Source organism: Scardinius erythrophthalmus (genome assembly GCF_964197995.2).
Source record: "Scardinius erythrophthalmus genome assembly, chromosome: 18".
Lineage (NCBI taxonomy): Eukaryota > Metazoa > Chordata > Actinopteri > Cypriniformes > Leuciscidae > Scardinius > Scardinius erythrophthalmus.
In genome coordinates, this window is record NC_138238.1 from 703,622 (window position 1) to 716,055 (window position 12,434).

A 12,434-nucleotide genomic window follows, 5' to 3' on the forward strand; every position below is an offset into this window, starting at 1 on the left:
CAGGCCTCAAGCATCATCTGACCCGTCTGTCATTAATATCTACAGCTGTTCCAGAGATGTTTTTAGAGACCATCCTCATGAAGTTAGAGTGTGTACATATAAAGAGGCCATTTTACTAGAGGATATAGTCTTGATGTTTTCAGGCTCTACTAGAGCAGGTTTTCCTGCTTTGAATGTTGATTATTCTCCTCATATTCCCCACTGTTGCGGCTCCTCTCTTCCCAGTCTGTCAGTAACGCTCTGTTTACTTCCTGTCTCTATGAAGCCCCTCCTTCTGAAAAGCACACTGTGCTCTGATTGGTCGGCTGGAGCAGTGTGTTGTGATTGGTCAATTCGAGTGTGTTTGGGAAATGTCCCACCCTTACCATAAACGAGAGTTTGTTTCTCAAACTTTTAGAGCGTCGCACCCCCTGAGGCTTCCAACACCCCCTCTCTCAGTCTCCCCTCTTCTGTACGGGACAATATTTGCCTCGTGCATTTTTACCTTTACAAATATCGTTATAAGATAAATAATGCTTTGAATACAAAATAAAGTTCAATAGAGAAATATGCAATGATGGTAAAAACGAAGTGATGCTTTTAAATATTAAATTAAAACCACCAGTAGGTGGCGGCAGGTCACTGTCTTTACGAGTGAGCCGTCGAGTCATTCAGTCATCGTAGCGGAGCGAGTGGCTGTAATTAAGAGTGAATGAATGTTCAAAGCCGCAGATTCGTTCACAAACTCTGCTGTGGACAATACTGTGTTTAAAATGAACGTCACTTAAGATTAATACCTTTCGTTTATTGAACTGTTGTTTAAAATCAATGTCACATTTGCAGTCGTGTGGATGTTTGTATAATGTGATCAACGTTAAACACAGGAACTCACACAGGGTGTTTTTGTATCGAAGAGAGTTTGAAGTTAGTCTATTTTTGTTCTTCATGCTAGTAAGTGCTAAATCCCCACTTTTACACAGGTACATTGTCGAGAACGGTAGTGTAGCGTCATCTATCATCTACACGCTGTGTGAACGCAGTCAGTTTTGACCACAAAATATGAGGTCATTTGATTGGATGCATGCTCAGTTTTAATGTTATTTTAAGGTTGGGTAGAATTAAATGAACGGCAAACTCAGCGTTTTGTTTGCGTGCCCCCTTCTGTCACCTCACGCACCCCAGCTTGAGAACCACTGGTGTAGAATATACAGTTTGAACACAGTATAAAAACATTACGCCTGTGGAGATTCCCCATAAACCACATATACGAGTGTGTGTGTGTGTGTGTGTGTGTGTGTGTGTGTGTGTGTGTGTGTGTGATCATCACTGGACGCTCATATGAGTGTTTATTATCTGTGTGAGCGTCTGCACAGGATTACATCAGGTTCGGATAATCTGGATTTGATCTGTTACATGGATTACAGCAGAATTAGCTCGACTCACACATCAGACACACACCTGATCGTTCACCACCTGTTTGATTGCTGAGTGACTCACCAATAACAGACGCTAGTGTTCAAAGGTTTAGGTGTGTGTGTGTGTGTGTGTCCTCTCAGTGTCCATCAGACAGACACACCCATCGCTCTCTGCAATGCAGTTTCCCCTCGTCTGCCAGCTCTGTCTGAGTCTCAGGGTTTACACAGGTCACGGTTCTTGAGTTCAGTGTGTGTTGTAGTTATGGATCGCAGGTCTTGTGTTGAGAGAAGAGCTGAAATGTGGAAGTGTGTGAGTGAGAAAGAAAGAAAGTTGAGGATCAGTGAAGTGTTTATGTGTCTTTAGCTTCAGTCATATCACATGTATGTTATGGATCACTGATTAATCTCATGTAGGATGTTCAGATTTTTATCTTGACTAAATAAAAACTTGTTTTCAGAATAAGTAAAAACTGCTGATCTTCTGAAGTTGGATGACGAACAGACTGAAACTAAGAATGTTGACTGATTGTCTGCAGGATTCATTGAAATAAAAACTAAATTGTGATGTGGCTTAGAGCAATAATCATTAAAAAATGATAGAATATCCAAGTTAAACTCTTTTAAAACAGTCCACAGTGAGCAGGTGAGCTGGTATAGGTGAGGGGACTGTGACGGAGTGTAGAAGAGCTTCTCAGTCTTTGCTAGTAAAGATGAGTCATGGATCACCACTGTGTGCCGAATGTCATGAGAGAATCATCAAACGATTCAAAAATCACATTTCTCTATGCAAGACTGCAGAGAAATCTCAGTCTGTGTAGGACAAGCCAGGAGACTTCTGTTGAATATGGACAGAACCTTTGACCCCTCAGACGGCACTGCATGAGAAACCAAGACAATCAATAAAACAATTAGTTTACTAAACATTTATTATGACCGCCGCTAGCGTAGCTAGCTAAAGCGATCATATAGGGATTGTCTTGACTGAATTTTTCGTCAACGATACCAGGGACACCGAAGCACCGGGGAACATGAAATTTGGTGGGCATGTAGCCCCACTAGACTTCTACGGAAAAATTTTGTTTGGTCCCCGGGGGCCACTCCCCCCCGCGCTGGGCCCCCCCAAACCCAAAAAAATGCAGTTTTTCCTAAATAACTACCTGAACCGTGGCACCGAGGATGAAGAAATTTTTATGGTATGTTGGTCTTAAGGGCCCACATCAACCTAGCCCATAATCACTCATTTGTGATTTGCGCCCCTCCCATAAAAAATGAAAATGCAATATTATTCTGCTTTAATCGCCCCTATCTTCAGTGGAGATGTTCAGAACTGCACCATATTTCATGTGTATGATTAACTTGACATCCTCTGGGGGTATCCTCTGCTAAGTTTTGTAGAATTTCATCCATGGGGGGCTATAAAATAAATTTATTTATGTGCACATTTAGTGACTGTACACTCATCGGCCTGTAGATGGTGCTGTTGAGCGAAGGGTTGCTGGTTTAGGATGATACTGTCACACACACACATGCAGGAATACAAACAAACGCAAGCATGCACACACACTGACATCCACACGCACAGACACACACCCATACACACACATACAAATCCACATGCACAGACACACACACACAAACACACACGCGCACACATGTACGCACACATACATACACGCACAGACACACACACACACACACACACACAGACACAAACACACACACACACACACACACACACACACACACACACACACACAGACAGACATGCACATACTATTACTTTTTTTAGGTATATACATAAACACGCAATACAGCCAAATTACTCCACGTCATTTATTTTTGTGGAAAGCCAGTACAGGCCTGAGCGGCGGTCATATTTTGTACCGCGATGCGGTACATCTAGTTAATTCTGAATGTGTCGTGTCTCGTGTGTCCATCTATACTGCACCAAATGCGACACTGCACTCCCGTGTGAAGTCGATTGGATGAACGGTTCTCGAAATAATCATAATGCAAACGGACACACAGACACACAGAGAGATTCCTGCCTTTATTAGAGAGAATAACATGTTCAGCCCCGTCTCTCCGAAGCTTTGAATATTCCATGTTCATTACTACCGAAGCTTCGAATATTAGATGTTCATTACTACCGAAGCTTCGAATATTAGATGTTCATTACTACCGAAGCTTCGAATATTAGATGTTCATTACTACCGAAGCTTCGAATATTAGATGTTCATTACTACCGAAGCTTCGAATATTCCATGTTCATTACTACCGAAGCTTCGAAGCTCAAAAAATTGTATTTGGACCAGCCCTAAATTTAGTAATAATACTAATACTAATTATCATTATTATTATTATTTTATAGCCATATTAATATATAATCACAATTTTGCTCAAATTGTGCAGTCCTACACACAAGCACAGCAAACCTAAAAATGTTTAAATTGCATATGAAAATACATTTTGATGTTTTTCCCCAAATTGTGCAGCTCTAGCATCAGTCAGACTGTGTGTGTGTGTGTGTGTGTGTGTGTGTGTGTGTGTGTGTGTGTGTGTGTGTGTGTGTGTGTGTGTGTGTGTGTCAGACTGTTGTGTTGCGCACCTGTCCATGTTCTTCAGCCTCAGGTTGTTCTTACGTGTTCAATGTCATCATCAGGAACACATCTGAGCACTGCTGTTTACACTCATGATGAGATGTCCATCATCACACACTCATCATGCTGTTGAAGTGTGTGTGTGTGTGTGTGTGTTTATTGGTGTTCTCTATCTAGCAGCATTTGTGAATGTGCATGTCGACCCAAACAGAGATAATGTGACAGGAGGTGTGTGTGTGTGTGTGTGTGTGTGTGTGTGTTACTCTCTGCTGAGACTGTGTGTGTTGCCATCTGTGCGGTTTGTTCCTCTGATGAGACATACAGCAACATACACACACACACACACACACACACACACACACACACACACACACACACACACACACACTCACAGATAATGTAAACTCGTGTGAACTGCACCGTCACATTCTCTGCTCTTAAAGAGACAGTATCTTAGTTCACAGACACACCCTGCACAAATACCCATCATGCCGTGTGGCCGTTTGTTTTGTGTGTTACTTACAGACATGTAATCTTCCTCATTCTGTGTGACTTTTGTTCTCAGGTCATTCAACATGTTCACCGCAGGATCTAATTTACAGATCACATGTGTGTGTGCGAGAGAAAGAGAGAAAGAGAGAGAGAGTGTGTGTGTGTGTGTGTGTTGATGCTGCTGGAGGCCACAGGCATTTGTTTTCTACAAAACGACAATAGGCAGATGGAGCCACATACAATATTAATGAAGAACTGTGTGTGTGTGTGTGTGTGTGTGTGTGTGTGTGTGTGTGTGTGTGTGATATTTCTTGTCAGATCACATTCGTTTATTGTGTGTGTCGTCATCTCTCCATCACTGTTTTACTGCGGATCTTGATTAAAGGCTTTGTTCACAGTTACAGCATTTATATTTGGAAGAGCCACTTAAAGTCCCCATGAAATCAAAACTGAGGATTCTTGTTTTTTATGGAATATTGCTGTTTATTGTAAATGATTTATGAGTGCACATCATCATTGTGTTAGTAATCGTGAATCAGAATAAGTTCCTCTTGCAGCTTCTCTTCTCTTCTCTGATGACGAGGGCGGGGCTATAACCTGTCACTCACATGAGATCAGCCAATAGCAAACCACCACCATCCAATCAATTCCCCTCGGACACAATCAAGCCCCGCCCACATCTGTTCTTGTTCCTGAAGCGTTTCACTCGATATACGGCACAATAGGGATTGTCATGCGTCTCGTAATCGATCACGACACTGAACAGGACAAATCAGGCGCTCTTGTGTCATCTGACTCTGAGATTCATGAGTCTTCTTGTTGTTTTGTTATATTCAAAGTTTAATTGGTGACTTCATCAAGGACAGTGAATATTTAATTGAGCTGTAATCATCCACTGGCCTTAATCAAGCCAATAACAATACACACACATGATGGAGAAAGTCCAGTCAGCTTTATTTCTATAGCGTTTTATACAATACAGATTGTTTCAAAGCAGCTTCAAATTAATAAACTGGAAAATAACAGAATCAATGATGCAAACTTCAGCAAATATGAGACAAATTCAGATTATACTCTACAGAAGACAAGTCATTATTCAGATCAATTCAGTTCAGTGTTGATTCAGTTCAGTTCGATAGCTGTGCCAGTGCTGATTCAGGATGTACACAGAGAGCTTGTTGATTTGCTCATTTGTGATTGATATCGTAGGTCATGTGCAGTGATGATGTCAGTCTGAATGACCTGATGATCGGTGTTGTTGTGTGTATCTTTGACTCGTGTAACTCGTGTGTCTGTAGGAAGGTCTCCAGCGCTCGTGATGTGATGTTAGTTGTGTTGTGATGTGTGTAGTGATGCAGACACTCCATTACGAGCCATTAGAAGACGTCCATCACGTCATAGATGTGTTGCAGTGCCTCATGTGATCTGCTTCTGAACAACATGATGATGTATCAGAGAAGTAAACCATGTGCTTTAATTGCAATCATTATCTAAAATGAACACTCGTCAAGCGTCAAATGCAAGTAAAAATTAGCCCTGGTGAGTATATGAAGCTGTGTTACGGTATATGAGTATATGAAGCTGTGTTACGGTATATGAGTATATGAAGCTGTTACAGTATGAGTATATGAAACGATGTTACGGTATATGAGTAGGCTATATGAAACCGTGTTATGAAACCGTATTACAATATATATGAGTATATGAAACGTGTTGTGGTTAAGAGTATATGAAATGGTGTTATGGTATATTTGAACCGTGTTCCAGTATGAGTATGTGAAATGGTGTTATGGTATATATGAGTATGTGAACCGGTGTTAAAGCATACTCTCTGCTAAAGAGCGGCTCAGTTTGCAGTAAATGCTGCTCCACACAATCTTTATCTCTGCAAGCGCTGGGATTTTAGGACACTTATAATGTGCATCTTCCCAAATTTGTCATAAGAATTGTTTATAAATCTGTTTACAGACACTCTTTTGTTGTTTGCCAACCAAAGAGAAGCTTTAAGGTCTTTCTGACATTTACCACCAGAATAAAAGCTCTGTGGTTGAATGTTTGAAAGCATTGAAATTAAGACATAAATATTAGTACTGTAATTTTACTGTTGTTCTGTAAAAAAAATATTATATGCTTGATTTTTTACAGTACAATAATATAGTCTTATTATAATATATTTATTTATTGAAATATAATATTAAATATAATAAAATATAAAGTAATATATTTTCTCTTATTGTTTATGATTTAATAAATAAGAGACATTTATTTCATTATTATTAGTGTTTGTATAGGCATATTGATCTGAGAAAGACACACACACACACACACACACACACACACACACACACAATGCCACATCACAATGGAGACTAATCCTATTACATTAAGATGGAGTAACCTTGATATGAGTGTGTGTTCATGGAAAGTGTGTTAATCTGATCAGACTGAGTGTGAGTGTGTGTGTGTGTGTGTGTGTGTGTGTGTGTGTGTGTGTGTGTGTGTGTGTGTGTGTGTGTGTGTGTGTGTGTGTGTGTGTGTGTGTGTGTGTGTGTGTGTGTGTGTGTGTGTGTGTGTGTGTGCATCAGCTGCTGCAGAGTTCATGTGTTGTTGTTTAATGGTTATTGTGGTGGATTGATTTTATGGCTAATACAGATATAGATCTAGAGAATAAAGAGCTCAATTCCATGTAATTAAAAAAATGATAAACATAATGATCCCATATAGGAAATGTAACAGATAAAAAAAGAAGAAAAAGAAAGATAGTCTGTAGATGTTGTAATGAACTCTTCTAACAGGGAGAAGAGCTCAGGGAGTTTTATGTTGATGGATTCTGAGCTTCATGACATTGACTCTTCAGGGAGTGTGAGATGGAAGTGTGTGGATTAATGCAGTCACCTGTTGAGTGTGTGTGTTCTCATGATGCAGATGATGATGATGATGATGATGATGAAGATGAGATTGTGTGTTTGAATCTTTGTCACTGCAGCTGTACATGTTCAGACTGACGACTGCCTGTGATACTGTCTCATCACTGGTTCCGCGTGTCAGGTTGAGATTTACTAGTATTTCAGTGTGTGTGCAGTGAATGTGAGTGTAGGTGGAGAGACTTACACACACACACACACACACACACACACACACACACACACACACACACACACACACACACACACACATGGTGTTCTCCCACAGTACTGCCTGTATCTGCAGTGGCATGTTGTGTGTTCAGGATGATGAGGTGTTGTGTTGTGTGTTCAGGATGATGAGGTGTTGTGTTGTGTGTTCAGGATGATGAGGTGTTGTGTTGTGTGCTCAGGATGATGAGGTGTTGTGTTGTGTGCTCAGGATGATGAGGTGTTGTGTTGTGTGCTCAGGATGATGAGGTGTTGTGTTGTGTGCTCAGGATGATGAGGTGTTGTGTTGTGTGCTCAGGATGATGAGGTGTTGTGTTGTGTGTTCAGGATGATGAGGTGTTGTGTTGTGTGTTCAGGATGATGAGGTGTTGTGTTGTGTGCTCAGGATGATGAGGTGTTGTGTTGTTGTGTTGTGTGTTCAGGATGATGAGGTGTTGTGTTGTGTGCTCAGGATGATGAGGTGTTGTGTTGTGTGTTCAGGATGATGAGGTGTTGTGTTGTGTGTTCAGGATGATGAGGTGTTGTGTTGTGTGTTCAGGATGATGAGGTGTTGTGTTGTGTGTTCAGGATGATGAGGTGTTGTGTTGTGTGTTCAGGATGATGAGGTGTTGTGTTGTGTGCTCAGGATGATGAGGTGTTGTGTTGTGTGTTCAGGATGATGAGGTGTTGTGTTGTGTGCTCAGGATGATGAGGTGTTGTGTTGTTGTGTTGTGTGTTCAGGATGATGAGGTGTTGTGTTGTTGTGTTGTGTGTTCAGGATGATGAGGTGTTGTGTTGTGTGTTCAGGATGATGAGGTGTTGTGTTGTGTGCTCAGGATGATGAGGTGTTGTGTTGTGTGTTCAGGATGATGAGGTGTTGTGTTGTGTGCTCAGGATGATGAGGTGTTGTGTTGTGTGCTCAGGATGATGAGGTGTTGTGTTGTGTGCTCAGGATGTTGTGTTGTTGTGTTGTGTGCTCAGGATGATGAGGTGTTGTGTTGTGTGCTCAGGATGATGAGGTGTTGTGTTGTGTGTTCAGGATGATGAGGTGTTGTGTTGTGTGCTCAGGATGTTGTGTTGTTGTGTTGTGTGCTCAGGATGATGAGGTGTTGTGTTGTGTGTTCAGGATGATGAGGTGTTGTGTTGTGTGTTCAGGATGATGAGGTGTTGTGTTGTGTGCTCAGGATGATGAGGTGTTGTGTTGTGTGCTCAGGATGATGAGGTGTTGTGTTGTGTGCTCAGGATGATGAGGTGTTGTGTTGTGTGTTCAGGATGATGAGGTGTTGTGTTGTGTGTTCAGGATGTTGTGTTGTTGTGTTGTGTGTTCAGGATGATGAGGTGTTGTGTTGTGTGTTCAGGATGATGAGGTGTTGTGTTGTGTGTTCAGGATGATGAGGTGTTGTGTTGTGTGTTCAGGATGTTGTGTTGTTGTGTTGTGTGTTCAGGATGATGAGGTGTTGTGTTGTGTGTTCAGGATGATGAGGTGTTGTGTTGTGTGTTCAGGATGTTGTGTTGTTGTGTTGTGTGTTCAGGATGTTGTGTTGTTGTGTTGTGTGTTCAGGATGATGAGGTGGTCCTCCAGTGCTCCACCCTCCTCCATAAGGAGCAGCAGAAGCTGTGTCTGGCCGCTGAGGGCTTCGGGAACAGACTCTGTTTCCTCGAGTCCACGTCCAACTCAAAGGTACGACTCTTATATCTCAGGCAGATCGTTATTAAACTGCACCAACAAAACTCACAATGACTATTGCAATTTATTGACTTAATGAGAAAAAAAAATCAGAATTGTGAGAAAAAGTCGCAATTACCTTTTTTATATTTTATTCAGTGGCGAAATAAGCCTCCATAGGACAGTTTGACAAGTGTGAAAGTTATAAAAATAATAAATACTGTGACTTGACTAAAAAGTTTGGTTGAGAAGAAAAAGTATGAATGTTAATTAAAATCATTAAAACAGTTTTTTGTAGCTAATAATTATTAAAAGCATGTGCAGTCACCAGTGTGTGTATCAGGTGTGTTTGAGACTGTCCAGGGGCCTGTACCATGAAGCCGGATTAGGTGGCTAGCCAGCTATGTTTCAGCTTAGTTTCCGCCAACCCTGGGTTTTAGGTACTATGAAAGTAGCTCGGCTTTAATCGGTGTTCGTTGCCATGGTATCTTACGCTGCACGGCTAACCTGCTCCGGGGCAGGTTATGTTCTGGATTCAAGATCTCAGACTGAAGTTTGACCAATCAGCTGAGAGCAAAGAAACATATAGGTGACGTAACTTATTCCAAGTGTCTGTTGCAATGGCTTCACCTTTTCTTCCAAATCCGGTGGACATCTCAGCGCAAATTGTTTGACGAGCACTTCGTAGAGAAAGAGTTTTTAGCTAGACAAAATCCCCTTGCCTTAACTGATAGTTAGGCTACTTGTATGAAAGATACAGGTTTTCCGCGGAAGGAATTTCTTATCTTTGCGAACTTCTTGAGCCTCACATAAAGAATTTAACACGTCGAATTCATGCACTTACTGTACCGCAAATGGTATTGCGTTGCGTTTTTTTTTTTTTTGCAAGTGGTAGTGCTACATTCTTGCACGGTGGATGACGCACAGAAGCTATAGGGGAAAACACGGTTTGTCAAACCATTCGCAAGGTGGTCCTCGCTCTGCAGGAGTACATGAAAAGTTTCATTAGTGTTCCCCGGACATTTATCGACCATGTCTATCAAAGAGGGCTTTTATAAAATTGCCAGTAAGATATATTGATAGGGTGACATCACATGAACACTTTTTTTAAGCAAATTTCACAAGTGTACTATACAATATAATACATGTTAAGAATTATTTTGAATCTTTTTTTTATTATTCTTCTGTTAATCTTATAGGATTCCCAAGTCATTGCAACATGTATGCAGTCTATTGCTCCAATCTCCACTGCTCTAGGGGAACATGAGGCAGATTATGTTAATAGGAAGTCCTATCACAGCCATAATGTTCAGGTAGAGATCATGTGAATATGTGAGATGATTATTTTCTGTGAGATGAATCTTTAAATTAATAGTAACATTAACAGATATAACAATGATCTACTAAACATTTCATCTGCAGACGACTTGTGGTCATGAACATATGATCAAGTTTGGATGCCAAATGGCCTGGCTCCAGTGCTTGTCTCACGAATGTTCCATGATTCTGTGTTGTGTCAGCACTTTGAGGAAAGCAAATTAAATTTGGTACAATACAAAACACTGTTAATTTGAACGGAGCTAGAAAAACCTACCCAATAACCCCCTATCATGACCCTCAGACAGGGCCACAGCACCGCTTCAGTGTGGCCCTCAGTAAAACCAGAGTAAAGATAGAGATGACCTTTGGCATCCTAAAGGCACACTGTTCGGCGCTTCAGAGTCACCAGAGCGGGCATCACAGATAGTGTCTGCATGTGCCATTCTGCACAATATAGCCACCAGTAGAACGGAGCGAGAAACACCACAAAACCAGCTTCTCCCCGATGAAACTGACCCGATCACACTTGACCACCCAGCTGGTGCAGATGTAGATGCAATCACCATACAATATTACACTTAATAAAAGCACATTGAAACTGCAGATATGTCTCACACTGTTTTATTGGTTTTGTGGGAAGGGAGGGAGAAAGAGAGCAAGAGAAAGTTGCATTAATAAATATTCATACTAAAGTGTTACTTGGTTAAATAAGTTCTAATATATATATATATATATACACACAACTATATACACAAATATATACACAACTATATACATACTGAGATCAGTTTTATCCAGCTGTTTGATTTTGTCTGAAGCCAATTGAGGTACAGGCCTCAGTTTCTGGGGCAGGTTGTGAAAAATCCTACAATAAAAGAGATGTGTAAGGGCCAGTCCCTTTTTTATGCCACACATTCAAATGTTTGCCACAATAAAAAGCCCAGTGCATTCACATCAGCAACAGCTGAGAACACACAGACAGAGTGTCTTCATTTCCTCCACCCTAATGAATAAAAATAGGCCAATGTAAAGCATAACTGTTGTAAAGCAGGTTATGTTTGGTGTTCTGTCTGCTGCATACTGACCTCTGTGTGGGAGACTGTGTATGTGTGCTGGCTTCAACAGGTACACTGTATTTCCCTCTACTGCAGAACATACAGTCAGCCATATTTACAACTTAAAAAAAAGTAGTAATGTATTGCACACATACCCAGTGTTACTTGCTTAGAGGAGCCAGCACCAGGGTCAGACTGTACAGCACCTGTAATCCCATCCATAATCGGCCGTCCCTTACTCAGAGCCAACTCCTCCGCCAGTGTATTCTGGTTTTCTGAATTTAATTATTTATTTATTTTTTCTACAAACAAGTGTTTGTGATAAAATGTTCACAAAAGTAATAAAAGGTTGTGGTAAATACTCACCACTTTGAATTATATTTTTATATTTTGTCTTTATCTGCTGCCAAGAACATTTGGAGTTGGGGTTGCATCTAAAAATCAATGAATATTAATTTTTCTTAGTACCGGTACATGCACATTTTTATATATTATAAAAATAGGCTATAGGCTATATTACACGTAGGCTATAGGCTCCACATACATACATAATTTTACATAAATATACATTAACAATAAGCAATCTTTCTCCAACAGTCTTCTCTTGCTTTGGCCGCAGAAACCGTATTGTTTCGAGCTTGAAATACATATTTAAATTCATCGTAATTATGAATGATTATCTCTTGCTCCTCCGCGGAAAAATCGCGACCCGCGATTGGTTGTTCAGTGTCGACGTCACTCTTTAATGTGCACGCGCGCCTGGAGTAATCATAGCTTGAGGATCAAAGCCTGAG

General features: G+C 40.8%; 1 protein-coding gene across 1 annotated transcript in view; it reads left to right on the top strand.

Moving 5' to 3' along the window:
- ryr2a (ryanodine receptor 2a (cardiac)) overlaps positions 1-12,434 on the top strand; it is a gene marked incomplete at both ends in the record, with an annotated part of 145,215 nt that overhangs the window by 17,493 nt on the left and 115,288 nt on the right. The window contains one exon of the mRNA XM_081392676.1: positions 9,161-9,280. Within this exon, the coding sequence (XP_081248802.1) occupies positions 9,161-9,280 (120 nt within the window). The remainder of the gene's footprint in view (positions 1-9,160; positions 9,281-12,434) is intronic.